The following is a 12,348-nucleotide window of genomic DNA, read 5'->3' on the forward strand; positions in this document are numbered from 1 at the left end:
ATCGCGGGGAAATTTATTATTGAGCAATGTTGCATGTTTGCGCTCTTTCGTATGACAGACAGGGTGCACTTCACTGCTGCATTTGTAAACTTTATTGAATGCATTGGTAGCTTGAATAATCAAGTCTTATTAAAAATTCAAACGCGTATCGATCAAAACACAGATTTTAAAAAATACAGTAACATTATCCGTAAATACTATTTGTTGGCATAAAACGTGACATATATATGTTTAGATAGGGTGTTCTCTGGTCTAGCCATCTCGTTTTCTGGTCTTCTTTTTTCTGGTTCCCACCAGATTTGATGCGAATGTTATTTTTTAAGGGCGGCTGATGTCCAACAATCTAGCAACCTGACCCGTCCATGTTCGCCGTAGCCACGTGAAACGAGACTCTTCTATGCTGATGATTCTAAGGTCTACGTTATTGTCGAAGACATAAATGATTGTCATCATCTTCAAAGCTTGCTGAACATTTTTGAGACGTGGTGTGTACGAAATTGTATGACGTTAAGCGTCGAGAAATGCCAAGTTATATCGTTCACCAGAAAGCGGAATCCCATCAATTTCTCCTACATGTTATCCGGCAAAGCCATCGAGCGGGTTCAACAAGTGCGCGACTTGGGTGTAATGCTTGACAAGGAGTTCACTTTCATCTACCACTACAACGACATCATCTCCAGGGCAAACAAGCAGCTCGGTTTTGTTCTGAAGGTAACCAATGGATTTAAGGATCCGCTTAGCTTGAAATCTCTATACTGTGCGCTGATTCGTTCTATCCTGGAATTTGCTTCTGTTGTATGGTGCCCTTTCCCCAGCATTTGGAAAGCGCGCATTGAATCTGTACAAAGAAAGTTCGTACGTCGTGCTTTGAGGAATCTTCCATGGCGGAATCCAAGGGAATTGCCTCCTTACGAGGAACGCTGTAATCTGCTGCGAATTGATACTCTGGAAAACAGGCGATCTGCAGCACAAGCCATGTTTGTTGCGAAGCTGCTGAGGAACGAGATTGACTCCCCTTTCTTGCTAGCTAATCTAAACATGTATGCTCCAGAACGCACCCTACGTCATCGTGATTTCCTTAGGCTCGATTTCCGGAATAGTTTGTATGGCCAGCATGATCCGATGGAGTTTATGTCTGCTACATTCAATAGGATTTTTCACATCTTCGACTTTAATCTCGCTAGCAATGCGCTTCGGATTAGATTAAATTATTATTTCAGAATAAGTTGACACTCGCAATGCGTGTATTTGATAGTGACTTGGTTAGGTCCATTAAGACAATTTGATGTCAGATGGATTAAATAAAATAAAGAAATAAACTGATTTTTTTATATTTATTATTGTTCATGATGCATTGAGCATTCTATTTTTTGAAGTTTTAATAATTTATTTTAAATATTAAAATACAACCCTATCAACTTAAACTAACTTTAACCTAAACCTTAATCTAGCTGTACAGATTTCGCACGGTTTGATAGTTCGAGGCTTGGCAGTAACCCCTAAATCTTTCTACTAATAGTCCATTTTTTTCATCCAACGGCAAGATATTAGCCAACTCGTGTATCTCAGTGTTTCGTGTCCTAGGTGGACTCCTTAAGATCATACGAAGAATTTTATTTTGGATTCTCTGTAATCTTAGTTTATGACTATTTGCACAGCTTGGCACGCCATATACAATCACTGGAAAGAATGATGTTTAGTTTGTAGACAGTAAGCTTGCTCTTCAGTGACAGAGTCGAATTGTGATTTATTGAGGGGTAAAATGACCTTATTAGTGCATTGCACTTTGTGTTAATTGTTGATAAAACGCGTGCCAAAGAGCAGCTTGCTGTCTCTGGTGAGGTCAACCCTTGTAAATGATCGCGGGGTCATCTGCGAACAGCGATAGAACGCTATCATCCGGAAGATGAGGAAGGTCTGATGTGAAGATGTTGAAGAGTATTGGCCCAAGAATACTTCCTTGGGGTACAACAGAGTTGATGTTAAAGGATTCTGAGTTCGTGCCATTCAGGAAGATCCGGAACATTCTATCGGAAAGATACATTTTGATTATCTTCGATAGACCTTTCGAAATACAAATTGCTATTCAAGAAAAACATTGTTCTCCTCAGTAATAGTGAGCAGTCTAGAAAGGATAGCTTTTTCAAAAAGCTTGGTTACTTTCCCTTAAGCTGGAAGATAGCTAAAGTCATACCAATCCTTAAACCTGGGAAAGATCTTTCTATGCCTTCTAGCTATCTTCCCATTGACCTACTGTCAGCTGTTTCTAAGTCGGAGGTATTGATTGGATATCAATGCTAAGTGATGGTACAATCTATTACTCAATGTCTTTAGTTCCATATTACAGGTATTGTCGAAACCTGGGGCCTTCATACTCTTGAAAATTTTCAGAGAGGCCAACAGCTCGTCAACTGTGATATCTTGATTAATTGAAACATTAAGCTGACTTTGATCAATGAGAAGATTTGTATTTGAAACGGAAATCTCAAAGGGATCATTAATGTTCAGCCCAACATTATGGGAGTTGATGAAGTGCAGGTCTATCTCATTAGCCTTCTCTGCAGGTGTCACCAAACGATCTGTTGTACTGCTAATCGAAATAAGAGGGATAAGCAGTGGAATAGGTCTAAGTTTGCTTTTCAAAACTTAAGCTAGTTTCCAAAATGAACGAGCACAATTCGGAAGAGACTGAAGCAAGCTCGAGAAGTTACTATTACGAAGCTCCACGAGTCAGGTTTGAATTATTTTGGAAAGATTGTTTGAATTTGTTTTGAAGAACCGAAGGCCAGTCCTCTGATACTGCCTCAGGTAGATGTTACGAATTTTAATATAATATTTAGAGCTTTCCCGCAAACGAGCCCACGCCCGCGTCGTATCGCGTTCACTATGTCCTCGACCTTAGTGATGAAATAATCGATGGTCGCATGGGCCTCGGATCGCGATAGCCAAATTGGGGAGTTAGGGCTCAAGCTATTGTAATGATCCTCCTGAAAATCGTTTCCCAAGATCATTCCGTGCCAGATTGATGATGTCAATGTCAGAGAAATTTCAAACAATTTCTCGGCTTTAAACGGTAAATCATCATTAAGCGTACTGGCAGCGGCACCAGCGTACGACAATCCTAGAACACGGACAGATCCTTGGTTTGGTTGAGTTGCTGCTATCCTGAGGCAACTTTGAACTAAGTGGCCAGGATTAACCACTTGCTTGTTTGTAGAGATCGAAGCTGAAGCTCGATGATTATTTAATAGGAAAATAGAAACTGACGTTTGTCAGGGCGACATTTATAATGCTTTCAGGACCATCCGACGACAGGCATCAACCGCTGACTAATCTTGACTTCGATGAACTTTCAAGATTTTTGTGATTTAACCAATATTTTATTTTTTTGATTTGAATAGTTTGGTTTGAAAGCAGTTTTTGAGCTATCAGAAAAAGTGTTTAGGCCAATAAGTAATAAACATCATTTTATCAATCAAAAATGCTTGTGATACCACTTCGTTCAGCCGGCAATGGTCCGCTAAAATCCTTACACCCTAAGCGTAACGCTTTCGTTTTCGGAATTTAAACTTACACCCCAGTACAGATACAGAAATGATGTGGTGCACAAATGCAGAATCACTCTCCATCAGACGGCATGAAAACCGACACGTAACTTCCATCGAACAAAATTGCACCATACTTATGGGCCCTTTTATAGAAATCGAGGCGATAAGAATTTTTCTCGTAAAATAGTAAAATAGAGCCCTATTTTACTATTATAGAAACCTAGCAATTCGATAGCATCGAGCGAGTGACAGCTATCGGTACAACTGTCATATTTTTTCGAGCAGTTTGTTCTGGTCTGATTGTTGCTTTTGTTGTATGTTTTGATTCGTTCGTTTGTTTTGATTAGTATTTGTTTCCCGGTGCTGCCAGAACAGTCTACACAAGGTAAGTGTTCAATCCAGAATCATTTATATCCATCATGTTAAAATTTACAATGCAGGAATTATTTCCAGCGCATATTTCATTGATTGGAAATGAGTGGAAAGAAGAAAAAAAACAAATCACTACCAGTTTGAACGGCTCGTAGACATTGCTCGAGGCTTTCAAATAGAATCCCGGTTAAGGAAAAGTGAGAGGAATTCAGTGAGAAGCTTAATGCACTGGGACATCCCATGCATCTTGGTTCAGAATGGCAGAAAGTATGTGTTTATCTATGATACAAACAGTAAGTTACCCCTATTAGATATACCGAGGTACTCAGTGTTGCATTAGAGGCGATTGTGACCTGAAATTGGACATTCGGGATGACAGTGAAATAGTGTCGGCCCCTCAATCTGGGGCCGTAAATTGGGTCCCAAACTCGATGTTTACAAAAATGTCCAATTAGAGGCAAAAATGTCCAATTATTCGTGTCGCGTTACAGGTCTGTCCAATTAGCTAGATGTCAATATATATTAGACTAATGTAATATTAAATATATATATTAAAAATTGATTGTCACGGTTTTTTCAAATAAAACAGATTTTCTCAACTCTGAACCTTTATACGGAATGTCGTTTGTACTTCAAATACTCTATTACCAATTTCCCAAACAATTTTACTACGCAAATTGACGTAATATATTATAGAGCAGTGAATTAAAATCTGATTGAACCTTGTTCACACATTCCCAGTTCTAAGCTCTAACCACTCGCTGTTTCATGCTAGAATGAATTAGAAGATTATATACAAAAAATTGTTTTGCTAAAAAAAGTGAAATTCATACGTGAATTTTGTTTTTATTACACATGAAACAATGCATACCATACGTCTAATAAACTTCATTCGAAAAGGGAATATTAGTACGTAGTAATATTACAACGATATTAACATATTTGAAAATACAGATATTTAAAATTTTCATAGCAGATGTCTCAAAAAAGATTTGGGATCCTTTCTGTAGTACTTTGTGAAACATTTCAAACCCGTTTCAAAATATTTCAACGCCACCCCTGAAGTTTGAGCAACAATAACGAATCGAGCTGTTTTCCTCGATTTCTATAATAGGACCCTATCTTAGGGTGGGTTTAGACTAGTGATATATTCATGTGAAGAAATATGATGAGATTTATAGAAATCGCATCAACCGTTTACACTAGCGTGAACTTCTATAATGAATGTATTCATATTTTCGGTGAATTTATTCACCTGAAGTAGAACTGCATCCAACTTTAGTGATTTCTCATCAGTGAGAAATTCACAAGCGTTTACATATGCTGAATTTATTCAAGTTATATATACCTCGAATAAGTATATCATATTTATTCTCACCCCTCACCCGTTTACACCTATTTTCACGTGAATAAATCCATCTATAGCTATAGATCTCCCTAATGTAAACCCGCCATTACACTCTTCCTTTGTATCGAGCAAAACAGCTGTGTCTGACGCAGTAGCGTAGTAAGCGGGTGGTAAACTCGGCATTTGCCGGGGCGCCAAAATCCAAGAATTTTGAATAGCATTTTTCCAAATTTTTATATTTCATCTTTCAATTGAGTAAAAAACACTCATCATGAGTAGTTTATTCTGTTTGGGCGCCCCTCCATGCAATGTAAAACAGATGCATGGAGCCAATACAAAGGAGCGGAGGTGCGCCGAAATAGGTCGTGAATGGCCGTGCGATTTATTGGTCCATTTCGCAAAATCAAGTCGACGTGGTAAGTCAGATGGGTTAAGTTGTTGAGCCATTTGAATTTTATACGGAAACATTTTCAAATCAACACGAATTATGCGTCGGAGAGTGGTTCGAGCGATGCCTAACTCTTGCGAACGATGGCGACCTGATGTCGATGGAGTCTCTGCAACACTGGCTCGAACGGCATCAATATTCTCGTCGAAACGTCTTGGTCGTTGTCTGGACAGATGACTGGCATTACCAACACCACCAGACGATATAAATTTGGCATATAATCGACGTATAGTGTTGTCTCCAGGCGATGTTTTAACTTTATTTTTATTTTTCCACGCACGTTCAGTTAACACAATTGAGAAGTTATTTTGAATGTACAGCTGAACAATTTCAGCGCGTTTTTTAGGTGTGTATTGTTCCATGGTTAAAATTGTACTGAAATGACGCTTCCAACGCGGTATGACATTTGTTAATCTGACATCTCTGTCAAAAGTTATGGGGTTGCCAGATGCTTCCACTTTAAATGGCCCACCCTGTACTTGGTCAACACTTGCTCGTACATCTTCCTTGCACAGGTTTTAGCAACCAGGTTTTATTTAAACGTCCAGCGTTTCAGTGTGATTTTTTTCGACAAATCTCGCAAGAAGAGCCCAGATTTTTTGTGGACTGCTCGAATCACTTTTGTTCGTAGATTCCGGTCATATGTTCCACCTCTACGCCTGATTGGTTTCGCCCTATCCTACGTAAGGGTCTCCCGGTAACTCCCGGTGATTTTTTTCGGATGTTATGGCGGGTTTACATTAGGGAGATCTATAGCTATAGATGGATTTATTCACGTGAAAATAGGTGTAAACGGGTGAGAATAAATATGATACACTTATTCGAGGTATATATAACTTGAATAAATTCAACATATGTAAACGCTGTTGAATTTCTCACTGGTGAGAAATCACTAAAGTGGATGCAGTTCTACTTCAGGTGAATAAATTCACCGAAGATATGAATATATTCATTATAGAATGTAAACGGTTTTTTTTTTTCCCAAAATATATTTTTTATTAAGGCACATGTGGCGTTAACCTGACGGGGCCGGGAGTCCAATATTTTGACATATTTTGTCTTACAACTATGTTAGTAATATGTAACCGATTACTCGCGGTTGGCTCGAGGTTAGTATTACAAGTGTTATTGGTATGTTGCAGTCTTCGATGCTCTATACGTGTGCCCGACACGGGCTACTTCCTATTGGGATGCAGCTGACCATTAATCAGCAACGCTCCCTAGTCTGTACCCCATATCTAGCGTGGTGCGTCTTTCTCGACTCGAGGAATCCAGGATAGAATGGTCACTAGCCGGCGCAATCATCAGTTCGTGTAGAGTTGTCATGAGCGGTACAACCTTTGGCTCTTGTTGAATGATCAGTGGACTGCACAACCTTTGGCCCGTGCATCTGTAAAGAGTGTGTGTATGTATTGCTGCGACTAAGTAAAAGTTTATCGATCGCTAGGAGGGATATGAAACGGGACACAACGAAGGAAACATCATTAAACGTTGACATCGGCGTTTCTGAGGAACAGGTATAGATGAAGCAGAAGATCAGGATCCCGGCTACCTAAGATATCCCGGACGGGGATATCCGATTGTCTGCCTTTTGCTCTTGAGAGCTGAGAGCGAGCAGCATGGAACCGGATACGGGTGTAAACGGTTGATGTGATTTCTATAAATCTCATCATATTTCTTCACATGAATATATCCCTAGTCTAAACCCACCCTTAGCAATAAAGTGAAGTGTTCGTATATAGCGATACTGAAGCAACGAGGTATCGCAGTGCGAATTCCAACGAATATTTTGAAACTTTAGGGCAATACCTAAAGCGTTACATAGGGGTTTTTGAAATTTTGAAAATTGCCAAAATGGTGGCCTTTTTTGTTGATAATGTGTTATTCTTCATGAAAAATCGCTGTTTAGAAGCTCGAAAAATCGAAATCGAAAAAATTAAATATCAAAAAACCGCTATGTAACCCTTCGATAATTCATTTTTATGTGCTGATAAAAAATTTCAGCCAAGTCGGTCGGGTGGATCCTGAGATATCGATACCACCAGATGAAAAAACATGGTTTCGAGAAAACAAAAAATAAAAAAAACTATATCCCTTGAGGTGACTTCATACTTTTGGTAACTGTAACTTTCCAACGAAATCAAATATCGAAGATTCCTTTTAGGACAACATTTCTGAGGGCATAAGCTTCCCAAACATGCAAAAAACAAAAAAACCTTAACACATTGCGGACCGCTGACGAGATTTCTCGTGTTTCGCGTTCCGTCTGTTACGGATGAATTACGAAATAACCCGTGTTTTCTACACTTGAAGATTAAATCCTCGCTGGCCGATGGCTCGCCTTCGTCTCATCTACATCGAAGGAAACGATCTCATTCGTGGAATACGACAATATATGACAATATATGAGTTATAGAAAGGTCTATTCTCTTTCCCCCGCACTATGGCCAGCCTGAGTAATTTTTGTACTGGATTGAAAGAGCCAGCTAGTCTGCTTTACACTAAAGTAAAAATGGCACAGATCGCGCATCGGCAAGCTTAAATTTTTTGAAAATGATCTGCGTACTAAAATGAACCAAGACCGACTGAATCAGATCTTCATTTAGGTGCAATTGTGGATCATTTTGCATCGATTAAAGCAGACAAGGCAAATATTTGACTAAAGAATGAGCGAGGCTGGTAATGAAATACGAATAAACTGCTCAAAGTGAACATCTAAATACGAATAAACTGCTCAAAGTGAACATTGTATGATATTGTATGTATGAGTAGTTTTCCCAAATATGACAATCTCAATGTTAGTGGGCCGCTGTGTTCCCTCACTATGCTGCTGGTCTGACATCAGCATTGAGAAAGACTGTTGGAGCGTGACTGTGATTTGAATAATGTTGATCATGGTTTGAATTATGTAGTTTAGAAATTTCTCAATACAATCATCTCTAGCCTTCGAAAACCAATTAAGAAAACTAAACTAAACTCTTGGTCTTGGATGGCTGATGAATCGTAAATGCTGTGAAATCGCGAAAAGCTTGTTTATACTCAAAAAATAAATGGAAACCGGTGGAGCTTCAATTTCAATTTCAATTTTCTCTATCCACATTATCCGTAGAACGAACACTGCATTTGCTGTTTCTATTTCATGAAAACGTGCCCTGTTTTCTGATTTGATACCATTACTGAAAGACGTAGCCCTACGTCACAAAAATATGTAATGATTTCTTATGGTTTTGTTGTTACGTATGCAAAATAGTTTAAAAGAAAGTAGTAACAGATGAGGCAACTTGCTATACCGCACATCGAGTATAACTGATCTAGGCGGTTGGCACAAAACGACGAGAACTCGAGGAAATTGGTGCTAACCGAGGGTCCTGGCATAAAGCCACGTTGTACTGGTGAGATATAGCTATATAAGTTGAAAGAAGACAACCTCGTTCACAATCATCTCAGAAAGTTTAGCTGCGGCAGATAAGTTGGTTATCACGCGATAGTTAGTCTCGTCACACTTGTCTCATTTCTGGAGGCGGAGCGACAAACACTGAAGCAACATATTTTGAAAACAAATCACACGCTTCAGGAACAGAGGAAAACTTTCAATCGCTCAAAAAACTCTCAGACGGATATCTGAAGTTTTCCGCTTAGATATGACCTTATCCTCAACCATACAAAGAAAAAAACGTTACTAACGCATTAACGCACTTTTATTATGAGTTGTTTTTTTTCGTAATAAAATTTATTCTGATATCAATGTAATAGACGCGAAGTCCTTATGTTACGAGGATAAAGAACAGAGGCGGCCCCAAAATGTCAATGTTAATACTTTGCGGACCGCTCACGAGATTTTTCGTGTTTCGTGTTCCATCTGTTATTTTCTACACTTGATGGTTAAATCCATGGTCTGCCAAGAATCTCGCAAGGCCTACCGTTGGTTCGCCTTCGTCTCATCCACACCGAAGGAAACGATCTCATTCGTAGCATCCGAACAAATGAAGCGTAAAGTTTGCCCCAAAACGTGCGGTCCTTAATGTGTTAAACAATCCGAGTCGGCTACCAGCCCACCGTTGGAAGCGTCGGGCTCTCACAAGCAAACCTGTGTTCCACCGATTGTTCGGTTAATTTGAAACATAGAAGACGATCGTTTGGTTAGGTCCGAACGAGCGTTAGCATGAATATGCAAAAGGCCACCGCATGCGACGGCGGGTCGGCGGCCGATTCGGAATAGTGTCACGTTGGCGGCTAGAAGTCGCCTCGGTTCCTTATCCACTATAATGGGGACTCCGCCTCCATTACATTTACATCAGGATAAATGTTATTAAGAAAAAATAAATTTATAATAAAAATCCCGTGGCGTTAATACGTAAGTACCGAAAACTCTTCCATATGATGGTCATTCGGATAAAACAAAGAAACACAGATATCACTCCGATTTATGGTTTATTTTCAGCAAAAACCGAATGACATTTCATATGCGATCTGAGAGTTGCCTTCAATGCAAACGCCTTGGAGCATATCAGGCATACGTGTTCTCTTTTTTGCGTATGCGTTAGATTATGTGTAGTCAAGTGGGATTTTTCCCGAAAACATGATCCGCAGGTTTCGCACTTGAAAGGTTTCACGCCTGTGTGAATACGCATATGTTTGTTGCGCTGAGAAGAACTTCGGAATCTTTTGTCGCATATTTGACAAGGGTAAGGCCTTTCATCCAAATGGTATCGCTCATGCACAACGTGTGTCATTTGATTGTTCGAAATTTTACCACAATAAGAACAAACATATTTCCTTGGTTTCTTTATTTGCGGGGGAGTTTGGAATATTAGTGTAGGATCCCTCTCTTCAAAGGGCAAGTGAAGCTGTTCGTGCCGTAACCAAAACCGTTTATCTTTGTATGTTGATGGACATTTTGAACACTTGTATGTTTTTCCGTTGTGAACAGATTGGTGAGTTTGAAGTCCACTTTTCTGGGCAAAACTTTTGCCGCAGAGCTTGCAAATAAAATCTCGACGCTTTTCATGCACCCCTGTAATGTGTCGAACCAATGCCGGACGACAGTTGAAATCCAGTGGACATTGCTCGCAAGGATATCGCTTTTGAATGCCCAAATGGGACAACTCATGAGCTGCACATTTATTTCGTCTTGAGAACCATTTAAAGCATGTTTTGCATTGAAACCGCTTGTTTCCGTGTACTCTGATATGTATGTGATACTCATGCCTTACCGAAAAAACCTCTCCGCAGGTTTCGCACTGGTATGATTTAGAGGACTCATTTTCAGATGTATCGTCGCAGTCTTTTGAGTCAAAACTTGTTTCATCCGGTTCTAGCAACTCAACATTCGGTTCAGCTTCAGGAGTCGATTGTTGTTCATTCTGGATTGGCTCGTGAACGTATCTTTCTTCCTCATAATCGTCGTTTTCTAGTACTTCTGTATAATCGATATTTCCTATTTCTTCTTTGTTATCGTTATTTTCTGATTCTTCTTCTAAATAATCGGCTTCAGTTGGGAAGTCTTCTGTTTTGAGTTCCGCAAAATGTCGAAACTCGTAATCTTTTTGTTCGCAACGTTTACGGAATGCATATGCAACTTCCAAATCAGAAAAACATCTTGAGCAAATATGCTGTGGCAGTCCATCGCTTTCGGATATCTGCAAAAAAAAATGTTTTTGATTTAAAATATAAAATAAATTAAACTTTTCGAGCACAAATAGCACATATCACTTGAAGATAAGAATTTTTACAGTGCATTTCTCCGCTCTGGTACTTCAAATTAATAGTAAACAAAACATTTTGATCCGCATATATTCTATGGGAAAATCTCACCTGTACTGAAGCGCAGAAACAAATCTTTTCAACTATTTGATGAGTTTCGTTTATAAAAATATTGATCAACAAATCCGGCGACTCGCAGACACGACACATAAAAAGTTCTTCTGTTTTACAAGCTGAATCCATCATATTCCCCCTAACGTTTTAAAATCAAAAACTTTATTGAAAATTTGTTTTGATTTTTCGATGCACTGACAGCTCGTATGAATTTTAAGGTGTGGTTACACGACCGTCTTACGCTCAGAGAAATAATCAGTACATATTACTTATTTTCGGATAAACAGTATTTGGAATTGATGAATCTACGTTAAATTTCCAATCAGATGGCGCAGCGAGTAAAATAATGATGTTTTGCTTTTTTGGTTTGAAATTCGTGAAATTATAAAGAAAAATCAAGTTTTTTCTTCTGATTACCCGGTTTCTAGTATTCTTTCTACGATAAAAACGTTAGAAAATCATAATTTTACATTGTTTCATTCATAACATGAAGAATAGATTGATATAAGTGTTGTAATATACCAAGATGCTGAAACGATAGGTGTTTCGTTCTTGACACTTTCATGACAAGACGTGAGATTAGTAGCGAGACGTAACTTTCAAAATTATTTACTTTTTGTTTGGTTGTGTGGTTATGGTTTCATATTAACTCGCTGCGGAAAATAACTGAAGGAAAAAATAAGCAATTATATATTCGTGAAAAATAGTGCACTCTCTTAATCTAATTTATATCTCAAATATTAGCAGTATTGCCACGGTGTTTACAAAACAACAAAAAACACAAAATTCAAGGCTCAGGATTTCTCTTGATTAAA

The 12,348-nt window shown here is 38.8% G+C and overlaps 1 protein-coding gene across 1 annotated transcript; it reads right to left on the minus strand.

Annotated features, from left to right (window-relative positions):
- Positions 1–10,139: 10,139 nt before the first annotated feature.
- On the minus strand, positions 10,140–11,705 carry LOC129775045 (zinc finger protein OZF-like). The gene is made up of 2 exons (XM_055779228.1): positions 11,531–11,705; positions 10,140–11,355 (listed from the first exon to the last, which is right to left on the minus strand). The coding sequence occupies exons 1-2, from the start codon at positions 11,663–11,665 to the stop codon at positions 10,141–10,143; spliced, it is 1,350 nt and encodes a 449-aa protein (XP_055635203.1). The 5' UTR covers positions 11,666–11,705; the 3' UTR covers position 10,140.
- Between the last annotated feature and the right edge of the window lie 643 nt (positions 11,706–12,348).

The sequence above is a fragment of the Toxorhynchites rutilus genome, chromosome 3 (genome assembly GCF_029784135.1).
Source record: "Toxorhynchites rutilus septentrionalis strain SRP chromosome 3, ASM2978413v1, whole genome shotgun sequence".
NCBI classification, from domain to species: domain Eukaryota; kingdom Metazoa; phylum Arthropoda; class Insecta; order Diptera; family Culicidae; genus Toxorhynchites; species Toxorhynchites rutilus.